The 25,141-nt window shown below is 35.7% G+C and overlaps 1 protein-coding gene and 1 non-coding gene across 2 annotated transcripts; both read left to right on the top strand.

Annotated features, from left to right (window-relative positions):
• Positions 1-454: 454 nt before the first annotated feature.
• Positions 455-19,619, top strand: Smp_132550 (putative rhoptry protein; the record flags this gene model as incomplete). Its single annotated transcript, XM_018799734.1, has 10 exons — positions 455-539; positions 2,150-2,436; positions 6,706-6,776; positions 7,980-8,157; positions 10,275-10,454; positions 12,542-12,953; positions 14,508-14,671; positions 15,768-15,923; positions 17,904-18,233; positions 19,485-19,619. The coding sequence occupies 10 exons, from the start codon at positions 455-457 to the stop codon at positions 19,617-19,619; spliced, it is 1,998 nt and encodes a 665-aa protein (XP_018651493.1).
• Smp_tRNA_00478_Gln_TTG.1.1 lies at positions 14,196-14,262 on the top strand. The gene has a single exon. It is a non-coding gene (tRNA).
• Positions 19,620-25,141: the final 5,522 nt, after the last annotated feature.

Raw genomic sequence — 25,141 nt, 5'->3', positions numbered from 1 at the left:
CTTTGGAAATTTAATGGGAATATCCACTACTTGATGATTGAAATGAATCCACAAATTACCTGACTAAACGATAGATTATGAATGCAGGTTTAACTGCACATACAACGTCACACAAACAGAGGAGATTTTGTATTTTATTGTGATTACGAAAATTATAAATTTATGCACCGATTTCACTCTCTTATAAGGTATATATATTTATGAATGTTCAAAGATGGGTGTGTCTTCTTCCCCGTCGATTGCAGATCATACATAGATAGTGACGATTCAATATAATAGGAAGATTTAAATGCAAGATTTCAGTATTACTATGTATTATTAAATTTTTGTCTTCAAATCACACGATTCAAAACAGATATGAACGTTTTATTCTCAAGTATGAAATGAATTTTATGGAGTTGTTTTGCGCATTATCATTATGTAAACACAAACAATCGCACATTTGAAATTCCTGATGTTATCTGAAGGTCGCGGTTCTGAAATAAATGATACTTTCTCATACTCAAATGACTCATCAAACACAAACGAATATCATCCAGGTGGTTTGCTGGTCACTGTCTCTCTCTCTAGAACTTTTGAATGTGTTTTCAATAAATCAAGTTCCTTGCATTATCCTATAACTTTATATCATCTGATGATCCCGTAAGGATCTCTCTTGAGTTTCATTTTCATATATCTCTTTTAAGATAGTCAGATGCTGAATAAGTTATACAAGTCACTTAAATTTGTATATAGTAGTACGAAGTGCTAGTGTTTTGACCTTCAAAAAGTTATTTGTCTACGACTAGCTGTAAGCTTCTGATAATTCGACAGCCCTATTGTATTAAGAGTTATCATGAATGTTTTGATAAACAACAGCGGTTGGCTAGCGATTTTTTGTCAGGAATGGCACTGTAGACCATCTGCGTTGATGGTCTATGAAAAAATGATTGGGGGCCTACTAGAGTTAGACGAGAATGGTGACGAACCAACTAACGCTGAAGTCAACCTCGCGACCAGCCCTTACGTGGATTGAACCATCGACGCATCAAAGGATCATGGACGCTATGGAGACTGTACAACACAAAAGACGTTATTACAAGAATATATTAGTTAAGGTACAACCACAAAATTACAGAAGTGAAAGAACAACCACTGCCGCGTGGGCCAGTCCATGGCGTGTAATTGATTGATGCGCGTTGACTATCCTTGACCATGACAGGGATCGATGATCTGTTCGATATTCAGTGACATTTCACCGACCCTACAGCACAAAAACCGGGTGAGGTAACAACTCTATAAAATGTAGAAGAGTCCCAAAGAAAGTGATTCGATGCATGTTTCTCGATAAGAATAATATGTTTGATTAGATGCGGAAGGTAGGAATCTATATATGGAGGCAGTTAATGGGTAGAGAGAGAAAATATGTGTGGTGTCAATATCCAGGTGTTAATTGTATTGACTATATGAAAATAGTAGATGCTGTTGGAGCCTATGTCTTGTTGTTTTTGTTTTACACAGAATATTGGCTATCAGTAACGATATATAGCGGAATCTGATGTCATTGATAATATGGTTTTCTAAGCATTTTGCCTTGATAACATGTATACGACTAGTGGATTGTTTATGAAAAATAACAATAGAAGTCAAAGTTAAATTGTTCATTTCAAGCTTAGATGATTAGTTAGTGATTAAATCCTAATGTTTTAAAATGTACTCACTTTTTACAGTGCTCAAACAAGTAGAATTAATGACCATTTGTATTGTTTATAAGTATTTATCTCGTCCCTTCAGAGAGATTTGTTAAGTTGTCATTGAGAGGCAGAGTAAACTACAAAGTCGCTGGCGATAGATGGTTACCAAAACATTAAATGGTCAAATTAGTTGTAGAGTGCATATCAGTATCAGATTATGAACTTCAACCAGTTTGGACTATTGCAGTTCACATAATACATATCTCCTAGTTTTACATGTTCAGTAGTAATGTTAACGACAAGAAAGTTTCGCTTGAAAAATAACTTAACAAAGTGTTTTTGAGATAACGCAACAGTTCACGGACTACAGATGCGGTGTTTGGTTGAGAAGTCTGAAATTATCACAAACGTCTTATATTACACAAAAGAAATAGCAATTAATCATTCATTAATATTTTCATTATGTTTTTATAAAGTGCTGTTTATTTTCACTGATTTTTCTCCACGGTTTACAGAATTCGATAGTAGTAGCAGAAATAAAACACCGCAGAATGATGAGACACAAATTAGCGGTGAATCTAATGGACGTCTTGATTCGACGTATTTACATTCCAAACAGTGTACGACAGGAATATGTGATTATTCCCATGAACTGATTGATCTTGACAAGATAAAACATGAAAATCTCTTTTCTAACACTAAACTAAGTGATATAAATACAATTTATGATCATGCCGCATCAAAACTTAAAGAAAATTTAACTGTGAGTTATTTTTTCAACTAAGCATGAAGGCTGGTTTTAGTTGTTGAAACTACAAACTAATTATCTTATTCGGGGAAGCCTTTAACTAATGAATTATGAAATAATTCACTACTTTGTTTACATTTTAGTGATGTTCATTATGAGATGGAACTAGATAAGAAGTGGGGTTAAAATATGTTTAAGATAAATGGAAAGATGTCTACTGCTAATTTCCATAGAATTTGAAGTTTTCTAAAATTTAGTTTATAAGAATTGATCAATACGATAACCTTAGATGATAATGAAACAAAACATTGTGATTATAGCTTTCTGTGGTACTGTTACTAAATGTCCCGAATCAGCTCCCTGGTGGCGATACTTTTGTGAAGCTCAAACTTCGCTTCAGTTCTTTTAGTAATCAATTCCGCACACTTATGGAACTTCAAGTCAAAATCTTTTTCCAGTGGTTTTATGATAATAAAACCGATTTCGAAAGGGTTAAAACGTACAAACGCTTACTGTCCAGGTAGTTACCGATCACAATTTAAGGGAAATAAAAAGTTAAATGTTGCTTATAAAGTTCAGTTCTCATTACAGTGGTTTTAGTTCCTCAAATAATCCATTCATTTAATAGATCCAATGTCGGTCGTTACCAGTATGATTATCAGTTTACAATTATGACGGTAATAATATTGATGACGTATTATACACTAACATCACATCTTAAATAATTGTATAACAGGACATTTTATCTATATAGAATGATTGGTTGTATATCAATAATAATAACGGAGTTTCTCTAATCATGTGGTCTGATCGCTTTGATATTTATAATTAAGGAGTAAAACACCTACCTTTTTTTATAGCCCGGCTACCGTAGAAAGACTTGATGATACATGTTCGATTACAAATGTTTTTATATTGCTGCTCGTATTCAGAACGGCCGTTAAATATGTATTGTAGAGTCTAGGGTTATATGTTTGAGTAGTGAATACACTTGTCTACAAATTTATAAACCTTATGCTGGTTGTGAAGAGTGAAGGGTTTTATATCTAATCATTCCATTACCCAGATCTATAATGGTCTTTAAAATGACTGCGTTAGTAACTTTTCAGACAACCAGAGCGAAATATACCCGAGGTAAGGCACAGTAGAAGTTGATGACTGAAAATCTTTCGCGATAAAATTCAAAATCAGCAAAAGAGCAGTTACACCCTCTCATCATAATTCCTTGAATATCAAGCAATTTATCGTTAAAAACTTGATTGTCTTCTGCAGATTATTTATTTTTTTAGAATTTATTTCAAAATGTCCTGTGATTTGATAGTCTTGTTTTGCTAGTAAGTTTTATAATATAAACATATACCCTATGTTAGGAGCTCTCAATCCATTCAATTAGCATTTCTTTTTTCGATAAACATAGATGCATGTTGATTTTTTACATGTATGTTAGTTTATGATGCATAAATGAATATTCTTTGAAACGGTTCTAGATAAATATTTAGAGTGTGGCAAACCTTCAAAGTTGTATCAATGGCACAGGTTTTTGGTGTTCGTAAGATATTCCGCATATTTTTTAGGATTTACAAAATATGGAAAATCTTTGTACATAGCTTCACCTAACTTTGTCAAATCAGTGACAAAATGGTTCGGTAACTACTAACAGGAGCACGATTCTCCACTATTCTCATTTTTATATGATCGCTAAGCTAATAAAAGCCTACAAAAAGCTATTTTGTCAATGATTTTATAGTTTGATCTTACTATATTTTTGCACAGTTATTTTGAGGCTATGATTACTAGAAATTGTTATATAAATACAACTATTTTGTACCGAATGACTTAATTTTGTCTTATGATTTTTAAAATTTGCTACGTCATGTATCAGTTTAATGAAACATCTTTCCGTTTATCAGCTTGTAATCTCAAACTAAGGTGTAAATGATTTTTAATATTATGTCAGGTATAATGTTTTCGTATTCTTCACTTAGAGAAAATATCACTCTTGGTTTATAGATAGAGCACATATCTTATGCAGACTTCGTAGTCATAATCACGGGTTGGCTTCAGTTTTATAGATGAATTTACTTTGGTTGATGCTGGAAAGTTTCTGTTATGAATTTAAAAAGGCCGTCGCCAATTTGTTGTGATTTTATGCCTGACGTTTTATCCTGTGATTTGTTCACCAATCAAAATATGATTTATCCAATCTCATTACTATGCTAAACCTGTAACGTTCGACCGGTATAAGCAACCTAGCGTCCTTATTGGCCCTTTATCCGCCTAGCCCTTCCAGTTGAGTCCAGAACATCAATTACAGCTTCTGCTATGCGACTTGGTTTATTTGCCAGACAGACAGACAGCATCACACCATGAAAAAGGAAATAATATTTGTACAAGATTAAGCCAAATGTGACTGTGAACGTGGGAGACGGTAATTAATAAACTAAACATAACTTGGGAAGAGTAAATAGTATAATAATGATCTGTAGGTCGAAATGAAGCTTAAAATAATATGAATACAGATACATACAATCTAATCACTGTGTAGTTACACAATAGGAATATATATGTAGAATGATGGTCAACTAATAGATCCTTAAAGTTACCTGTACTTATGTCTTCACTAGAATATAACAGTTTCTGAATTTATTTCTCAGAGGTTTTATCATTACGATTTGATATTTTAGTAACTTTTCGGTAAGTTTACTTGGCCATTTGAAAAACCCAGTTAATTCAATCTGCAAAATATCCTAGTTTTAAATTTAAACACAGTCAAAACCAGTTTATTGTAGTTGGATATAAAACAGAGTTTCTATTTGTTTACATTTGAAATGAGTAAATAACAAGTAATTATTTCTATGTTAAGCGAAGATGGATAGTGGCTGGCAGTGGAATCTAGAAACCGCGTTTTAGTCCTGTTTGGGACTCGTCAGCTAGATGTATATGCATCTCAGAGTTGATGTTCACTCTGGGACTCGAACCCAGTACCTTTCGCTTCAAACGCGCATCCTGGATTCCACTGCTAGCCACTATCCATCTTTGCTTACCATGCTTGTGACCTTAGGCTATATCGAGGCAATACACACAGCATGCACATATACCAATTAGAGACTGACCAGTTGCAGTCCTAAAAAACATCAATGGGAAGACTCAAACAAACAATACTAAGTGTGTTTCTATGTTACTTATAAATGTACTATTTTGCATGAACATCGTGAGCTGTGATAGTATATACCGTATTAAATATTTGCAGTTTTACTAGGTAACGCTTTAAATATTGTTCAAATTAATTGGGAAATTATAAAAGATTAACTTTCAACACTACAAATACGACTATGTCTGAATCGCTCTGAATACAACAAAGCATACTTACATTTCGATACAATAGACAAAAGAATAAAAAGTGTACTTTTAAAAATGTAGCAAATACTTCGTGTATATAGTATATCATATCAAAATATTCATTATTGGCTTTCCTGAATGCCCTAGACTTTAGAGAACTTTTTAATTTGAAGTGACTTTTACTACCAAGGTTTTTCCTATTCCATCCCTAAACTATACAGTTTTACCACTTCTTTAGTTCAGCTGAAGTTTTATCACTAGTGAGTTTAAAATATATGTGGTGTGTATTATTTGCATTTCATGCGGATTTACAGTTGTTTATTTCTCTAGAAAACACGAGGTGTACATTTTGTTGGCTTTTATATAGTTCAGAAGGGGTTTTGTTGATATTTCAGTATTTTCATTGTTGAAATCATGAGTTAATTGAAGCTAAACCACCATGGAAAACCTATAAGCACAGTGACTGACTGTAAGGGATATTTCCTTGAGTTATAGTAGGAAGCAGTGACCAGTGGAGTTCAACCAAGTCTGTTGTAGAGATATCAACTCACTGAAGACAATTGGTGAACGGTTGATCAAACATCGTGGATTGGTTGAAGTTAGACAATAACACCATTGGATGCCGGCCAGTTCAGTAATCTATCGGTTAAGTGCTCTGGCGCGAGACTGATAGGTCCTGGGTTCGAATCTCGCGAGTGTGGGATCGTGGATACGCACTGCTGGGGAGTCCCATAATAGGACGAAACGGCCGTCCAGTGCTTTCACGTTTTCCATGGTAGTCTAGCATCAATTGACTCATGATTTTATATAGTTGTCTTTTATTTTAGGTAGAGGTAATATTTGTAACTTTGAGGTTAAACTTAGTCTCCCTCTCTTTAAATATATATATGAAGTCAGATTCTGACAGGCAGATGAATTTACAAAACCTTCTTTTATTGTTTACAGGCACATTATCAATCAGTTCAGGAAGAAATTATGTCATCTGTAAAAAATCTTTTTTCAGCTGAACTGAAACGGTAATACAATTAAACTGTTTTTCAATGTTTTATGTTATAAATAGCTGTGTCATAGATACCTTTCTTTTCTTTTACATGACTGTAACAAACAACGATAAATCAAAAACTCAGCCAGAAACATTGTTTTCATCCAAATCTTCATCAGGTTGACACACGTATATGGAAATATGAAACTAATTCATGCTGCTTATCAGTCGATGATACCAATAAAATGGATTATATGAGTAAATAAGTGAAAGGTATAAACCAATAGTCTGATAACAAATGTGCTAGCATAGTGCAAAAGAACACGATTGGGGACAATCGAATGTATTTAAGCACAAATTACAAACTATCTCACTAAATTCTGATAATCATACAGTAAACAGTTAATTTACAAAATAACAATCCATTGTCTCAATCTGAACTGTTCCTTCTGTAAATATCAGTCCGTCTTCTCTGATTTCATTGTTCATGCATTCCTGTTCTTTCCTTATCGATCTTCTGCCAAAATACATTCTATGTCTGACCATCACCATATACTACTTATAAGGATAAAAGTAAACCACACCACACTAGTAATGATAAAAATAACAATAGTTCCCAATATAAGAAGTAAGTCAAGACTTAAAGTAAAGCCTGATGAATATCTAATTGAAACCGATGTTTTATACTCATATAAGTTGTTCTAACTTAAAATATGGGAATTTTTTAATATTTTAAAGAGAACAATATCAAAGAAGGAGATCGAATCAAATGCATTGAGAAATTGTGATTAGAAATAATATAATAGTCTAATTCTTAGACAAGTGACAAAAACAAGTAAAGTGACAAACAAACTCACTGAAGACATTGGTGAATGGTCGCTCAACTTCGTGAATTGTTTGAAGTTAGACATTAACAACATCGGATGCCGGCCGGCTCAGTGGTCTAGTGGTTAAGCGCTCGCACGTGAGACTGGTAGGTCCTGTGTTCGAATCTCGCGATGCGGGGTCGTGGATGCGCACTGTTGTGGAGTCCCACAGTAGGATGAAACGGTTGTCCAATGCTTCCGGGTCTTCGACGGTGTTATAGCTTCAATTAACTCATGATTTCAACTATGAAAAATACTGAAATCTCCACAAAACCCCTTCTGATATATATTGTGAATTGTTTTCTAAAATAGCAACTTTTTTAAAAGAAAAACTAATAAATTAATTCAAACTTAATATTATTAATTTTCAGTATAAAAACTGATATGATTAAACTTCATGAACAAGTGATTAGTTTAAGAGATCTTGCACGTAATCATGAAGGTACAATAGCACGTAAAGAACAAATGATCTGTGATTTAACAAATAATATTAATAAATTAAAAATTCAAATGGAAATAAATTTGAAAAAGGAAAATGCTAAACGAAAAGTAAGTATAGTTTCTTTCTTTTTTTTGTAATTTTACTTACTTACGCCTGTTACCCCTCGTGGAGGAGCATAGGCCACTCACCAGCATTCTCCATCCAACTCTGCCCCGGGGTAATCCTTTCCAGTTCTTTCCAGTTGTTATTCATCCTTTTCATATCCCCTTTAATCTCCCGGCGTAATTAAATTACAAACTTATTATGTAATGAAACTGTAAGGACGGCTCGTTGGTAAACTCTAGGAAGCCTTAAGAAGCCCAGAAAGAGCCGCAGACATTCCATCCAATCACTGCTAGGGGGAATATTCTAGAATGTCGATGTGTAGCTTCCCCATTGGATGGATAAGAATGACCCCTCTATGCCTATTGGTTGTCTGAAATGATTTACTCTCAGTCAAAAACTATAAATACATGAGATTTTTGTACTATATTTTGACACTGTTTTGGGGAATAACTTCCTACTTACTAATCTTCTGTCTTCTCTTTTGCGATATTGCGGGTTCTGTCGTTCAAGTAGTCTAGTAGTACGCGGCATAGTAAGAACCAAAGCTCTAAATACAACAAAAACATTTTATATTCAAAGTAGTTTAATCGATTGTTGGTTGTTTTTTTGTTGTTGCTGAGCATTAGTGTACGCTTCTTGTTAACTCGTATGAGTATATTCACATAAGCAACAACATTTCAAGTTAGATTTCATCTATTGTCTTCTAATCTAATTGATAACAACGACAACAGCATATATTTTGACTTTGAGTTTATCATATTCCAAGTGTTTCATTAGAAGTTAATATTTTGATTTGACTCAAAATATATGTTTGATTTCCATTTGAAAGTCTTGTACTAAAATGTCAGTTAGCTATTTCTAGGACATCTTATACTCAATATATATTATTTTATTTATAAGCAAAGATGGATAATGGCTAGCAGTTGAATCCAGCACGTGCGTTCCGTCCTATTTGGGACTCGTCAGCTGGATGTGCCTGCGTTTAAGCGAACGATACTGGGTTCGAGTCCAAGAGTGAACATCAACTCTGAGATCCAGGTACATCCAGCTGACGAGCCCCACCATGGAAAACCTGGAAGCACTGCTGGACGGCCGTTTCGTCCTACTATGGGACTCCTCATCCATGATCCCGCCTCGCGAAAATTTTTATGTTATTAGTAATTTAATTTTATCTAGTTTTGTTAATAATCAAGATTGTCACAAATGCCATATCATACAAAGGCTCTATTCAGATATTTAAATTTTTGTCCACAAAATATATCTTCATTTTCTATGTTGTTTTATGAAAACATAAACATAATTCATTGTCTTTATAAGTAAATATGAGTGGTAGCTAGCAGCGGAATCCAGGATGAGCGTTTCATTCTATTTGGGACTCAGCTGTTAGCCACCATCTAAATTTGCTTATAAAATTTGTGACTTAAGATAATATCGAGGCAATCCGCACAGGATGCATATATACCAATAAGAGACTGATCAATTTCAGTCCCAAACAACAATGGGAAGATACAAGTAAACAATACCCAATGAATTTAACCTTTATAATCACTTTTTCAAAAAAAGGAATTTAGTGAAATGCTAGAAAAAAAATTGACGTATTTTGGTATATTTAAATTGATAATTTATTCAGGTATTTGAAAATATGATAGTGAACAACATTTTATATGATCATTATCATATGCTCACTAGTGACTGGCTCCATGAGGTATTTCCTGGAGTTCTAGTGAGAAGCAGTGACCAGTGGAGTTCAACCAGATCTGTTGTGAGATATCAACTCACTGAAGACAATTCGTGATCGGTTGCTCAACTTCGTGGATTGGTTGAAGTTAGACATTAACACCATTGGATGCTGGCTCACTAGTCTAGAGGTTAAACGCTCGCGCGTGAGACTGATAGATCCTGGGTTCGAATCTCGCTCGCGAGGCGAGGTCGTGGATGCGCACTGCTGAGGATTCCCACAATAGGATGAAATGGCCGTCAAGCAGTGCTTCCAGGTTTTCCATAGTGTTCTAGCTTCAATTGATTTATGATTTCAACTATAACATTTTATATCTTGATAAAATAAAATAAAAATTATCATCCTATCCATGTTGATTTTTCTTTCAATTTCATAATTTAGTCATTTTGTATTAAACTTGCTGATCGTTATTATAAACAAACTATTTTAAAACAAGCCATTATTGGATGGAAACAATTTATGGAATATTCATGGAAACAAAGAAATTTTCGTCGACTTACATTAGAAGCTCAATCTGAATGTATAAAAATTAAACAAGAATTAAATCAAAAAATTCTTCAAGTAAATAATGAATAGATCTATAATCTTATTTAGTTTATACTAGTAAACTTGATGGTTTTCATTTCATTAAACCATAACTGTTATGACTTTATATAGAGAAAGGACGTATCCAATTCGTTATGACGTGATTTATTTAACAATCGAAATATGACTTTCCCGATCTTAACACTGTGACAAATCAATGACGTTCAACCAGGATAAGTAGTCTAGCATTCTTATTGGTCCCCTGTCCGCCGAGCTCTTCCAATTGAGTCCAGAACACCGACAACAGCTTCTGCTATGAGAATCATTTATTTCAAGCACATTCGGTTTATATACCAGACAGACAGACCACATCCCACCATAAAATAGAAAGTAATATTTGTACAAGATCAAGCCAAATGTGGCTGAGAACGTAGGAGACGGTAATCAATAAACTGAATACAATTTAGGGACAGTATTTCGTATAATAATAATCCATAAGTCAAAATGAAGCTTATAATAAGATGAATATATAAATTCACAATCTAATTGCTTAATAGTTGGACAGTAAGAATATATATAGAATAATAGTCCATTAATAAGTCCCGGAAGTTACCTGTACTTATATCTTCACTAGGATATAACAATAACTATACTTAAGGCAGAAATAATAAAGATTCATTAACTCATCTCTCTTATTGATTTACACTAATTTCCTTTTGAGTTTTATATAATTGAACAACCGTCAATGTTCAATTGACAATAATACAATCTATCTAATGTTGTTTTTCTTTTTTATAAATTCAGTATTACACTGTTGATTGGAGCATACTTATTAATTATGTGGCATCTTTATATACATTTCGGTTGCGGTAGACTACTTTACACTTACAGTTATTATATAGTTTTATTGGTTTACATTGATCGTATGTGGATATAAGTTTTTGTTTGCGATTTTTTTCTTATTTATTTATTTATTTGAACATATAAATATTGGTACAAAGGACAACCAGATATATATGCGCCACACAAATCTCATTTGATTTGTTTGAGGGCTGTGATACTGCCCAGGTGCCCAAACTGAAGCAGGTGGTTTTCTTAGGGGGCCACACCTAGAGCTTTTGACCTAAAGGTCTGATCCACAAGGTAGTGGAGTATCGTGAGGAGATACAGTCCCATGGTAGTCGGTAACCAACGATTGGTTCATACGCCATTTGTTCCCTCACGATACTGGAGCCCATATGCACCATTGGTTTGGAATGAGGGTTTTTCAACTCACCTAGGTGAACTTTCCATGTCCACCAACCCTGTTAAAGCGCCAGACATTCGCTTTTCGTCCTCTCAATTTCGTAAACAACAGTAATGCCACGAGAAGGCAGTGAGTAGAACTTCTCTGGCCATGTGAGAGCATTTCGAGATTGAGAGCGGACTCTTTCCACTCTCGCCCTACTATTGCATTTGGGGATAGATGGTCTACAGTTGTGATTATCCAATAATAAGATATAGTTTAAATGACCATTCTCTTAACAGTAATATATATAAAGATCACATTTACAATAATTCTAAGGTAGTTATCTGTTAGTTATCTGCTCTCCCTCCGAAATGCTCTCATATGGCCACACGTATATAGCCTCTGCCAGGTAAGTCTTACTCACTGCCTTCTCGCACCACGGGTGTTGTTTACGAAATTGAGAGGACGAAAAGCGAATGTCCGGCGATTTAACCGGATTGGCGGATACGGATAGCCCACCTAGGGAAGTTGGAAAACCCTGATTCCAAACCAATGGTGCACATGGGCTCCAGTATCCTGAGGGAACAAATGGTATATGAATCAATCGCTGGTCACCGGCTATCATGGGACAGCATCTCCTTACGATGTTCCATTGCCTTATGAGTCAGGCTTTCAGGTCAAAGGCTCCGGGTGTGGCCCACTGAGAAAACCACCTGCTTCAGTTTGGGCACCTGTGCAGTATCACAGCCCTCAAACAAATCAAATGAGATTTGTGTGGCGAATATGTATCTGGTGCTTCCTTGTACCAATATTTATGTGTTCAAATAAATAAATGTTTTAAAATTCTACTAATTAATTTGCTATTATATGTATTTCTGCCTTAAAAAATACCTAGCTAGAGGCTGATTTAAAAATTAGTCAAAGTGAATTAGAATCAATGAAAGCTAAACAAGCCAATGAACAAGCTGCATTAAAAACAGCATTAATGCGTGGTGTTTGTGCATTAAATATGGAAACCATGGCTGTATTCAATGAAACTTTACCAAATTTAAATAAAGAATTTCTAAATAAAAAATTGAATGTTGATTCACAAATTTTAAACAAAAATGATTATACAAATGATCATTTGGAATTAGCTCAGCTGACATCGAACAAATCAAATGGTTATCATTTCGATAGAACTATTCATAATCAATCAAATGAGATGATTTTCAATATACAATCTGATCATATTGTACAAGCCACTCATCAAAGTAGTGAGTATACAAATGTTTTAGCCTTAATGCTGCAACATACAAATGGTTATAGTAAGTATTGAATAGGTTGACAGTCTTTGTTGCTTCGCTTGCTTGTTTGTGTGTGTGTGTGCGTTCTAGTGCAGTTGATGGTACCTAGATGTATTCGTGTGTCCGCGAGCGCACTTAAGCATTGTGCTGTAGTTTTGTTTTGGCCAATATTCTGTGTTTCGTAATTTATGCTACAAATGATGAAGTAAGTCTTAGATAGACGGAATATAGTTTTTATAGTTTATTTTGTGGATGTTTCTTTATTTACAAAGTTTACTTTACCCTGGAAATATTCTGGACAATATTTGTAGTTTCAAGTTATTCCCATACTGTTGTTTCTACCATTGAATAAAGTGAAAAGGAAAGATCCATCTCCTTATTAGTAGAATAACTGTTTTCTCATATAAACAAACTCTTCGTAATAAGATCCATCCAGCTTATACCTCGTCAATAAGTTCAATACTGAAGCATAGTTTATGTAACTTATTCTGACTCGATATATTGTATAATTCTACCACCAAGAGAGATTGGCAAGTTTTTATCCAGGACATCAGCATAGTTTTTACATCACAACTCAACATTACAAAGTAGAACTTGGGAAGGTTATTACTAAAACTCATTCGTTTTTAGATAATGCATAGTTACTTAGTCAACCCTTTGTAAAACGATTCATTTTTCAATCGATCCTTAATAAGTAATATAGTCAAACTGCGAAATAAAACCTTACTTACCTTCCTTACGCCTGTTACTTCCAATCGAGCATAGGCCGCCGACCAGCTTTAATTTCTTTCTGGTTAGCGTTTTTTTGGCGAGTTGGTTTTCTACGGGATGGAGTCGCTAACCCCATGCCCAACCCTCCTCCTTTACCCGGGCTTGGGACCGGCATTAGCCCCCAGATGAGCTACAGGCGGAGTTTGGGAAATAAAAGCCAGTCGGTATTTTTTCTGTTGTTTACTCGACTAGTTTTTAGTTATCAGATATTTTAGAAGTCTCTGAGTGTATAAATGCAACAAATGATCGACATAAGTTCACCTCATCACCAGACATAGAATAACTATATGGGAAAATTCACTGCGTATTGTTTGTTTGAATCTTCTCATTGATGTCTCTAATTGGCATATGTGCATACTGTGCGTATTGCCTCGATATAGCCTAAATTCACAAGCATTGTAAGCAAAGATGGAATAGTGGCTAACAGTGTAATCCGGGCTACTAAGTGAATTTGAACTTCACCCCATCGCACAGGCAAGTGGCTATCGGGACTCAGTAGCTGAGTGGATGACGCGATGGCGTTTGTGGCGAAAGGTACTGGGTTCAAGTCCCAGAGTGAACATCAACTTTGAGATTCAGGTACATTCAGCTGACGAGTCCCAAATAAGATGAGACGCGCGTCCTGGATTACACTGCTAGCCACTATCCATCTTTGCTTATGTGAGGAAATGTTTTCCCTTAAAAATAAAGCTGTATATTCCATGAGGTTTCATTAGATTGGCCTAAACTGAGCAAATATATTTACAGTATTTCTGTACTTATACAATAAATTAAATGTCCCAATTGTCGTTTGTATTTATTAAGATACTGGGTTCTCTGATCAGAACAGAGAGAATTCTATGGAAGCATGGCCAAGAGATACAATTCGTAATGTTGAACCATCTTATAGTAATGTGATGCGAAAAAGTAACTGTGCAAAACCACTTAGTCATTCCACAGAAATCTGTGAACGTTGGTTAGGTCGTCATGTGAGTTATATTACTGAATGTATTTTATGTTTATTTTATTGATGTGTACACCTTTTTATTTTTAGTACATCTTCTGTGCTTACTTACTTAGCATTCTACAACCCACTCTGTCCTTAGCCTTTCTTTCTAATTCTATCCAAACTTTGCTCATTCTTCTCATGTCTGTCTCCATTTATAGGCGTAATGTGTTCTTTGGTCTTCCCTTTCCATTTGGCCTTCAGGATTCCATGTGAGGGCTTGCCTTGCGATGCAGTTGGGTGCTTTCCTCAATGTGTATCCTATCCACTTCCAGCACTTCTTCCGGAGTTCTTCATCCGCTAGATGGAATCTGGTTTGTTCTCTTCCACAGTAGAATGTTGCTGATAGTGTCTGGTCAACGGGTTCGAAGTACCTTGCGTAGACAACTGTTAATAAACACCTGTATCTTCTGGATGATGGCTTTCGTAGTTCATTTGTATTGAAAATTCTGACTTTGGTGTTGGTTGACAATTGTTGTAGATATGCTGCTCTTGCTTTTCCAATACGCACACTTACATCTGCATCAGATCCACCATGTTCATCAATGATTCTGCCCAGATATGTAAAGGTTTTCACATCCTCCAAAGCTTCTTCGTCAAGTGTAATTCGATTGGTGCATGCTGTGTTGTATCGGAGAATCTTGCTTTTACCTTTGTTTATATTGAGACCTACTTCTGCTGAGGTGCGCGAGCGCTTAATTGATAGATCACTGAGCCGGCGAGACTGATAGTTCCTGGGTTCGAATCTCGCAAAGCGGGATCTTGGATGCGCACTGCTGAGGAGTCCCATAATAGGACGAAACGGCCGTCCAGTGCTTCCAGGTTTTTCATGGTGGTCCAGCTTCAATTGACTCATGGTTTCAACTATAAAATTACCGAAATCTCCACAAAACCCCCTTTTGATCCTAAACAATATTATTTGATGAATCACTAGGAAAACGAATAAGGATTATACATTGTCAACAAATTTCCCAGGTTAGCTCAAAAAGCTTGTCATAGGTGTTTAATTTAAATCACTTTTTTTTACAAGTAACTTACCTCATATTATATTATCACCAACTTTACCTCATTTATTTTAGAGTGATTACAATGAAAACGATCCATTGAATTTATCTGGCTTACCAACGTATAAGGCTCATGATCATCATTTACATACAATTCAAAGTTTATCATATCAGGTCGATGAGAAAATATCCAATTCAGATCAAAGTGAATTAGAACATGGAAATCAAATGGTATACTATTTGTTTAATAAAACAAATGACTGTTTCTATATATATTTCCTTTCTATTGTCTTTATATCAAATGTCATTTTGCTTTATTATAATTGAATACAGAATTTCCTATATGTTACTGTATCACAAAATTAAACAAAAAGCATCATTTATCAGTAAAACGTTGGTAAACCACTAAGGTTGTTAAGTAACATAAGTTTTGACAAAAATGACTATACAAGGAAATAACTTGCTTTTCCAACTTGATTAAAGCTTGTAAACAAGGTAATATTGACATACTTTTTTTTGCCTATTTTGGTAGTTTTGTGGTGAACAAGAACATGAATGGGGACAATCGAATGTATTTAAGCACAAATTACAAATTGTCATGGACTGGTTGAAGTTAGACATTAACACCATCGGATATCGGCTCAGTGGTCTGTCGGTTAAGTGCTCTGGAGCGAGAATGGTAGGTCCTGGGTTTGAATCTCGAGAGGCGAGGTCGTGGATGCGCACTGCTGAGGAGTCCCACAATAGGATGAAACGGCCATAAAACAGTGCTTCCAGGTTTTCCCTGGTGGTCTAGTTTCAATTGACTCATGCTTTCAACTATCTCACTAAATCGTTAATTTGCAAACTATTAATCAAAAGTCTCAATCTTGATTGTTCCTTCTGTAAATATTAGTCAATCTTCTCTGATCCCATCGTTCATGCACTTTCATACCGATTGCGCTTCGTTCTTATTCTTTTCTTATCGATCTTCTGCTAAAATACATTCTATGCCTGACCATCATCATATACTACTTATGTGGATATAAGCAACCCACACCACAGTGTTATTATTTCAATATTTAATAGAATTGATAAAATCTACTTTGAAAAGTTCCTTAACCGAAATGTTTTATAGTTTTTTTCAATTTATTTGATTGTTTGTCTTTTTAAAGATGATACACTGTTGCATTTTTCTGTTTGGTTTGTGTTACATCGATTGAGTGCATGCGTGTCCTGTTTAATATATGACGTGATGATCCCCGCCAGTGAGAGGGGAGTGAATTATCGATCAGAGCAATGATACACAAAACTCGTATGAGCAGTCCTGAGTACTCATCAGTCCTGTTTTCTGTCTAACCCAGCCAGTTAAGTCCAGAAAATCAATAACAGCCTCTCCAATATATGAATCATTATTCTCAAACATACTGAGTTTATATACCAAACAGACAGATCACATTGTACCATAGAATAGAAAATAACATTTGTACAAGATTTGGCCAAATGTGGCTGTGAATAGGGGGACAGTAATCAATAGACTGGGTATAACTCAGGAATGGTAAATCGTACCGTAATGGTCTATGGGTCAAAATAAAGAGGGATACGAATATGAATACTTTAGTTAGTTAGCAATTATACAATAGGAAATATACGTATCACATCGGTCCATAAATAGTCCTCAAAGTTACCATTCATACATATCCACGGGATATAACAGTTTGGTTTAAGGTGATTTTGTTGTTTTCTGAAATATTTACACTAAGCACCGAAGAATCCGTTTTTAAAAATAAATTTTATCAGTGAGTGATACTTATTATAGTATCAATGAAAACCTGTTATTGAGATAGAAAAAGTTTTAGAACTGATGCTTATGAATAGACATTTCAACCTTGTTTATATTCAGTAGTTTACAAGGATCCTAAAACTTAGACCGCAAAGAAATAACTACTCTAGCAGTCTCCAAATTGATAATGTATCGTGATACGTATGTCTCTTCTTACTAAATAAATGTACCAGAATAACATTGAATTCATTCAATTCGGCGCATGTGTTCACCGCTATCTCACAGTATCATATTAGAAAGCATCGAATAGAAAGGAGGGGGTGTTATTATGATTTCTGGATACATCTGAAAAATGTGCTCAGTTTGATCATAGAAATATTTGTGTTCAATGAAAAACGTTCCTGTATTTTAATAACTTCTGAGATCATTTCTATTTCTATTAAATCCAGGATAACAAATGGTTACCAAATAAAGATTTAGCCCCAAACAGAAATCACGACACATCTTATCGAATCAATATAAACTCTACAAATTCTAAACATGAAAAATCTGACCGTAGCTTTCATGATGGAAAAAATCATACACCATTAGAAAATGCTAAAAAGATGTTAAGTTCAAGAAATTCATCAAATCGTATTTATTCTACAATGAAACCAAATAAATTATCATCATATTCAAAACCTCAAACTGTACAGCATGGAATACCTACTGGAAATTATCCAAATGGTTCTAAAGCTATGGTTAATATTTTAGTTCACCGACATCAAACCGGTAATCAGGTAAATTATTTTATTATTTTTTTCTCACGTTTCTCACTTATCTTTTTCTTTTTAGAGTTGTCTGTAGTTCATATAATAGTTCAACACTTACTTACTTACGCCTGTTACTCCCAATGGAGCATGGGCAGCCGACCAGCATTCTCCAACCCACTCTGTCCTGGGCCTTCTTTTCTAGTTCTATCCAATTTTTGTTCATTCTTCTCATGTCTGTCTCTATTTCTTGACGTAATGTGTTCTTTGGTCTTTCTCGTCTCCTTTGACCTTCAGGATTCCATGTGAGGGGTTGTCTTGTGACACAATTAGGTGATTTCCTCAAGGTGTGCCCAATCCAAAATAGTTCAACAACTACACATAAATTATTGCTTTTGTGTTAATCTATCAAATATAGAATGTTTACAAGAACTCTACTTAACCAAATTAAGTTTACTGGTCAGTATGATATCTAGCTTGGGCATAGTAGGTTAACTGAAAGATTAGAAAATGAACTTGCACAGGGTTGCTGAGTTGTTTAAGCATATATTTTAGAGTTAGCAACTACCGTTCACTTAAATATCCCATTCTAATCCTCATAATAAGAATTTTCAATCGCAGTGTAGTTAGGTCACTTAGTAAAACTGTTAATACTGTCATGTATATTACGATTCAACAAAGCGTGAGAAACTTCTGTCAAATAACTGTTAAAAAGGACTCGAGTTTTGGTATACCATAAAATTTTAATAGTAAGTAAGGTTATAAGCAAAGATGGAAAGTGTCTAGCAGTGGAATCCAGAAAGCGCGTTTCGTCCTGTTCGGGACTCGTCAGCTGGATGTACCTGCATCTCAGAGTTGATGTTCACTCTGGGACTCGAAACCAGCACTATTCGCTTCAAACGCCATCGCGTTAGCCACTCAGCTACTGAGTCTTGATAGCCACTTGCTTGTGCAATAGGGTGACGTTTAAACTCACTTAGTATTGTTTGTTTGAATCTTCTCATTGCTATTTAGGATTAAAATGGTCAGTCTCTTATTGGCCATATGTGTATACTGTGCGTATTGCCTCGATATAGCCTTATTTCATAAGCATTGTAAGCAACGATGAATAGTGACTAGCAGTGGAATCCAGTTTGACGCGTGTTCCGTCCTATTTGGAACTCGTCAGAGACTGACCAGTTGCAGTCCTAAACATCAATGAGAAGATTCAAACAAACAATACTAATTGAATTTATCAAATTTAGTCTTAATAAAATTTTCCATAAATGATTTCCATTTTAGATAAATTCAACAGAAAATGTAAATACTCATAAGTCTACAACTAATTCAACAGGAATTCCTTATTCACATTGTCAACATAATCTATCATCAACACCACGTTTATATTCTGATTCATATTCCCATAGACATGTTTAAATGAATTGATACGTAACACTTTTACTTCTTATTTATATAACCGATGAAAGTATATTCATTAATGAATGTATGTACCCTATTATCATATTTTCATATGTTGCTAGAATGATCTCTAAATAAACATATTTATATGCTACAGTTATTCTTTATAGATCAGAGGGGGTTTTGTGGAGAATTTAGTATTTTCATAGTTGAAATCATGGGTCAATTGAAGCCAGACCACCATGGAAAACCTGGAAGCACTGGACGGTCGTTTCGTCCCATTATGGGACTCCTCAGCAGTGCGCATCCAAGATCCCGCACTCACGAGTTTCGAACCCAGGACCTAACAGTCTCGAGCCGAGGCCCTTGAGCTCTAGTGGGAAGCAGTGACCAGTGGAGTTCTACCAAGTCTGTTGTAAAGATATCAACTCACTGAAGGCAATTGGTGAACGGTCGCTCAAAATCGTGGATTGGTTGAAGTTAGACATTAACACCGTTGGATACCGGCCGGCTCAGTGGTCTATCGGTTAAGGGCCTCGGCTCGAGACTGGTAGGTCCTGGGTTCGAAACTCGTGAGTGCGGGATCGTGGATGCGCACTGCTGAGGAGTCCCATGATAGGACGAAACGGCTGTCCAGTGCTTCCAGTCACACTTTATGTCATTCAGTTAGTTCCCTTTATGAATTTAAATAAAGACAGAACAAATATTGATGCAGAATAGTACAATCGCTCTCCGGTTTGCTGAAGCGATCGCGATGAATCCGTAGAACCTAATTTATTGGATGATCACTAGCAATACAGACTTAAATTATATATATATTTCATCACTAACCTGTTTTGTTAACAATCAACAATGTTTAAAGTTTGATCATGAAATATATACATAAACTATTGGCAATCATTGTAATGATGCATGGGAAAAAAGTGTACTCTATTTACTGCCGCCAAACGCCCTGGTACGGCCGAGAATGGCAAGAATCCGCTCTCAATCTTGAAATGCTCTCACATGGCCACACGCATATATAGCCTCTGCCAGGGAAGTTCTACTCACTGCCTTCTCGTGGCCACGGTGTTGTTTACGAAATTGAGAGGACGAAAAGCGAATGTCCAGCGCTTTAACCGCGTTGGTGGACACGGAAAGTCCACCTAGGGGAGTTGGAAAACCCTCATTCCAAACCAATGGTCCACATGGGCTCCAGTATCCTGAAGGAACGATTGGCGTATGAACCAATTGTCAGTCACCGTCTACCATGGGAATGCATGTCCTCACGATGCTCCACTGCCTTGTGGATCAGATCTTTAGGTCAATGGCTCCGGGGTGTGGACCCCTAAGAAAACCACCTGCTTCAGTTTGGGCACTGTACCAATATTTATGTGTTCAAATAAATAAATAAAACTCTATTTACTAGTTTACATTTAATTACTCTAAAGTTAATATTCAGATGACAGACTTGATTGTTAATTATGTTAGTTCGTTTACTATCTGAACTTTCAAAAGGCTGGATTCTCAATTTCTAAAAGTAAGAGGAACACTAGAGAAATACTAATTGATTTAATATATGGACATAGGGATCCTTAGAAAAGAACAGTAAATTGCTTGTATATACACAAGCATACAATATAACAGGTTAAATTTTATTTTTTTCATAAATAGGACTTTACGTTGCAAACTATAGGGAAAGATACAATAGGATAATCAAGAAATCCTTTTGTACCCTCTTCGTAGCTGATGAATAAGGTAAAGGAATTATTGACTTAGATTATTGAAAATGTATTTTATTGGATTACCGTCATACGATTTCATGACATCGTACTCAACGAGAAACTGGACGGTATAATATTTATATCCTGTATAGGGTAATCGGTAATTATTACTGAAAAGTCTCAAATGGAGATGAAAATAACTCAGTCAGTCAGTCACAGCGTAGAACTTCTTACGTGTGTACATCAGTTCGAGTTGCCATACCACATTAGCACAGAGATGCAGTTGTTGATTCAGATCCCATAGTGGTAGAGGTAGTAAGAGTATAAGCATTATGTGAAAGATTAGGGTTTGAATATGTTATTGAAGTAGTATAATACAGTGAAATAAATTTGGAAAGAGAAAAAGGATAGGGACATGAGGAATTCAGAAGATTAGAATTTGGTAGAACAGTAATCGCATTATCTTAAACAAGAAACACTTTACAACTTAATCAATTTCATGAGATCGTATACTTATTATCAGGAGGGGTTTTGTGGAGATTTAGTATTTTCACAGTTGAAAAAGAGTCAATTGAAGCTAGACCACCAGAGAAAACCTGGAAGCACTGGACGACCTTGCCTGGGTTCGGATCTCGCGAGGTGAGGTCGTGGATGCGCACTGTTGAGGATTCCCACAATAGGACGAAACGGCCGTCCAGTGCTTCCAGGTTTTCCCTGGTGGTCTAGCTTCAATTGACTCACACTTTCGACTATGAAACTAGTATATTCAGTTTGTTTCTAACTTTTACAGAGCTCTATATCGTTAGGAAACTTTTTTTTATATTTGAATCCTGTATAGGATAGAAAATTGGTAAAATGTCTCAAGACAGGACATAGTTTGTGTTTCATTCATAGTCCTTGACCAGTACAAACGAAGAAGTTGAAAGAAACCGCAGAATGTTTATCTATGAGACTATATCAATGTGAATAATTGAAAAATTGATGTTAAGATCACCTATTTCGAAATAAAATGATAAGTCAAGTTTCAGAAACCGAGACTTTCAAACTTATGAAACAACTTGCTACAGTTGTCCATAGCTTATGAAGTTGTAGCATGTTGATCCCCAAAATACTAAAAATCTAGAAAATACGGTTTTTCTTCCTTCTAAACTAGTTGATAAGTCTTCTAAAGGAACGGCAACTTGAACACAAAAAAAAGGCGTAAAATCTAATAAGACTGCCTTATTCCTAGGTTCATTTACGTACAGAAAATCGAGGGTATTTATAGTATTTCGGATGGCCTTGAGCTTCTGGAACCATACTAAACATAGCAGAAGGTGAGGCAATCATCCAATCAGAAATGTAACAATTAAAAGTTCGCTCTTAGGCGCTTCCGAGAAACTTCTATTGAATGCTGATTGGATAAAATGTTTCCCGGCGTTTTCAGCACCACTCCAAATTTTTTAAAGAAATATTTGGATCTCTGAAACATTTATATATACACCTAATGAGAAATCTTAAACTACGACCAAACACTTATCCAGTACTTTATTACTTACTTACGCCTGTTAGCCCTCGTGGAAAAGCATAGGCCGCCCACCATCATTCTCCATCCAACTCTGTCCTAGGTAATCCTTTGCAGTTCTTTCCCGTTAACATTCATCTTTTCATCTTCCTTTCAAGATTCCACTTTAAAGCTTGCCTCGTGATTGAGATTGGTGATTTCTTCAATGTATGTTCGATCCACTTCCAATGTCTTTTTCCAACTTCTTCTTCAGTTGGAAGCTGATTTGTTCTCTCCAACAGTAGGCTGTTGATGATAGTATCCGGCCAGTGAATGTTGAGTATTTTGAGTGGACAACTGTTTATAAATACTTGTACCATTTTGATGATGGTTGTAGTAGTTCTCCAGGTTTCAGATCCGTACAGTAGGATTATCTTGACGTTCGTATTGAAGATTCTCACTTTGAAGTTAATTGACAGTTGTTTTGAGTCTCATATGTTCTTCAATTATAGGAATGCGGTCCTTGTTTTGACGATCGTCGCCTTCTCATCTGCATCAGATCCTCCTTATTCATCAATGATACTTCTCAGGTACATGTTTTCACATCTTCCAGGGTTTCGCCTTCAAGTGTGATTAGCTTGGCGTTCTCTGTGTTATACTTGAGAATCTTGCTTTTTCCTTTGTGTATGTTGAGGTCTATTGATGCAGGGGCTGCTGCTACATTTGTTGTCTTCGTTTGTATTTGTTTGTGTGTATGAGATAGGAAGGCTGGGTCATCTGCGAAGTCCGAATCTTCTAATTGATTCTGAGATGTCCATTGTATTCTGTGTTTCCCCTCAGATGTCCAAGTATTGATAATCCAGTCAATCACCAGAAGAAAGAGGAAGGAGGAGAGTAGACAGCCTTGTCTAACCCCGGTCACTACTAGAAAGGCATCTGTCGGCTGTCCTCCATGCACCACTTTGCACTGTAGTTCGTCCTATGAGTTCTGGATGATGTTGACAATCTTCACAGGAGCTCCAGTGTCGAAGAATATTCCATAATGTTTTCGAGTCCACACTGTTAAACGCCTTCTTATAGTCAATAAAGTTGATGTATAGTGACGAGTTCCACTCAAATGATTTTTCCACGGTGATCCGTAGTGTCGCGATTCGGTCAGTGCACGATAGTTATTTTTTAAAAGCTGATATCAAGTGATGGAAGCTAACTTGAAATTGAAAAAGCTTCCAAGGAAATAAATCTAATGGTTTAAAATTGTTTGGATTACATTATTTAGAATAGTGGAATCCTGGAGGCACCTTTATTTCTATCCTGGACATCTTATCTGAATGTATCTGCATCCCAGTATTAAGATTCCCAGTGAAGTTCACACACACCACTAGACCATTAAGCCGCGATAGCCATTACCTGTCCAAAAAATATATTTATTAATAATTGTTTAAATAATATGGTGAGAAAAGTATAGTTCCGATAATTACATAGTCCTCTAAACAAACCTAGAGGAGCTAAACCACATATTTCGTCATTTATTAATCCATATATCACAAACGTCGTTCTTTGGTTGCAATTCTATTTTAAGATACTCTCAATTTTCTAGCAAAACTTCTAATCAAACGCTGATTGGACAAAATACTTCTTAATGTTTCCTGGGCTTGTCATGTCTATTGCGAGAAATTTTCAGGATCATTCCAACACCTCCCCTTTTTTGAAAATTCGGGGTTGGTATCCAGACTGCATTTGCCGACTTTGTCCTCCCCCACGAAACAATGTTGAATCCTCAATTTTCGACATACTGACGTTGTTACAGATAGAGATTATGGGACGTTCTGATAATTTCAACCTTTCTATCCAATCAAGCCCCAATAAGTCGAGTGATTGAAGTTCTGTCAAAAATATTACTTTCTTCGCCGTAAACTCTTTGACTGTGATTTCACAATGAATCTCACCAGCAATGTTTAGAATTACCCCGGTTGCACTATGTGCTGATTGATGAGTTGAATATATTCTCGGTCTCCCGATTTTCTCCCACGTTCTCCTGTTTATAAGTGTTATATCGGAAGCTGTGTCTAGCTGTAAGCGGGCATCATACCCATTAATCTTGAGGGAAACATACTTTCTACGATTATGGGAGCCGGTTCTGTTAACAGCTATCATCACTTTAGCTGTACGTGGCTTCAATCTTTAAGAATAAACTTTAGGTTGACGGCGTTTCCGGCTTTTGCAATGACTTTCTGTGTCCTTTTCTGGAACACGTGGTACAACGATGATTTTTAAACGGATAAAACATTTTGAAATGCCAACCGCCACATAACCAGCATGGAGATGATAGTTTGCCACTGTCATTACGATAATTC

The sequence above is a fragment of the Schistosoma mansoni genome, chromosome 3 (genome assembly GCF_000237925.1).
Source record: "Schistosoma mansoni strain Puerto Rico chromosome 3, complete genome".
Taxonomy (NCBI): domain Eukaryota; kingdom Metazoa; phylum Platyhelminthes; class Trematoda; order Strigeidida; family Schistosomatidae; genus Schistosoma; species Schistosoma mansoni.
This window is presented reverse-complemented; position numbering and strand designations above follow the sequence as displayed.